This window comes from Emiliania huxleyi, assembly GCF_000372725.1.
Source record: "Emiliania huxleyi CCMP1516 unplaced genomic scaffold EMIHUscaffold_10532, whole genome shotgun sequence".
Classification (NCBI taxonomy): Eukaryota; Haptophyta; order Isochrysidales; family Noelaerhabdaceae; genus Emiliania; species Emiliania huxleyi.
Window position 1 is genome coordinate 1 of NW_005202092.1, and position 1093 is coordinate 1093.

The following is a 1093-nucleotide window of genomic DNA, read 5'->3' on the forward strand; positions in this document are numbered from 1 at the left end:
CCACGTGCTCGGGTATGCGTTCCTCGTGCCGCCGCTGCTTGCGAGGCACGTCCTCGCCCTCTTCACCTCGCTCCTCGGCTTCGGGCTCGCCCTCCAGCGCCGCTTCCCATCCCCCGGGCAGCCGCTCTGGCCAGCTCTCGTCCACGGCGTGGTCGTCAACTGCGTGGGCTTCAGCCTCGCCTATCTCTCCGAGGCCCACTGCCGCGACAACTTCGCGCGACTGCAGCGGCTCGGTGAGGAGGAGAGGGTCAAGGTTTCTCTACGCGACAGCGTGCACCGCCTGCTGCTAAACACGCTCCCCGCCCCGATCGTGCGCCACATCGCTGCTGGCGCCACGGACCTCGCGCACCGGTATGGAGAGGTCACCGTGCTGCAGGCCGACCTCTCCGGCTTCACAAAGCTCTCGAGTGAGCGATCCGCCGCCTTCGTGATCGGCCTCCTCTCGGACTTGTTTGCAAAGTTTGACCGCCTCACCGAGTGGCACGGCGTGCACAAGGTCAAGACCATCGGCGACGCTTACGTGGTGTGCTGCGGCGCCTTTGACGAGGCGCCCACCGCCGCGGAGGCGGCGCGGCGGGTCGTCGGCATGGGCCTCTCGATGCTCGACGAGGTGTGAGGGCGGCGCGAGAGCGCTGTCGTTGGGGCCGTAGGTGATGAGCGCGCTCCGGAGGGCGACGACTTGCCTCCCGACAACGAGGCTGACGGCGTACAGAAAGGTACTCGGCGGCGCCGCCGGATAGTCGTTAAGTCACAGCCCTGCACCTCGGCCGGCGGCTGGTGCGAGCGCGAGTTGTGCTACGTCGGCCGGCGGCTCTGCATCAGCGCGAGTGGTGCTGCGGCCTACCACGACGCACCCGGCGCCCGCCACCCTCACCCCCGCCGCCGCCACCTTCGCCCCCGCCCCCATCCCCACCGCCCCCTTCGCCGCCGCCGCCAAGGCCACCACCGTCACCGCCACTCCCGTCACCACCGCCGCCGAGCCCGCCACCGCCAAGCCCGCCGCCGCCGTCCCCGCCGCCACCGACCCGCCGCCGCCGTCCCCACCGCCGCCGAGCCCGCCGCCACCTTCGCCGCCTCCACCATCACCGCCACC

General features: G+C 71.5%; 1 protein-coding gene across 1 annotated transcript; it reads left to right on the top strand.

Annotated features, from left to right (window-relative positions):
* Positions 1–271: 271 nt before the first annotated feature.
* Positions 272–616, top strand: EMIHUDRAFT_78871 (hypothetical protein; the record flags this gene model as incomplete). Its single annotated transcript, XM_005792654.1, has 1 exon — positions 272–616. A coding segment is annotated over one exon (345 nt), but the record flags the coding sequence as incomplete, so codon positions are not given.
* Between the last annotated feature and the right edge of the window lie 477 nt (positions 617–1093).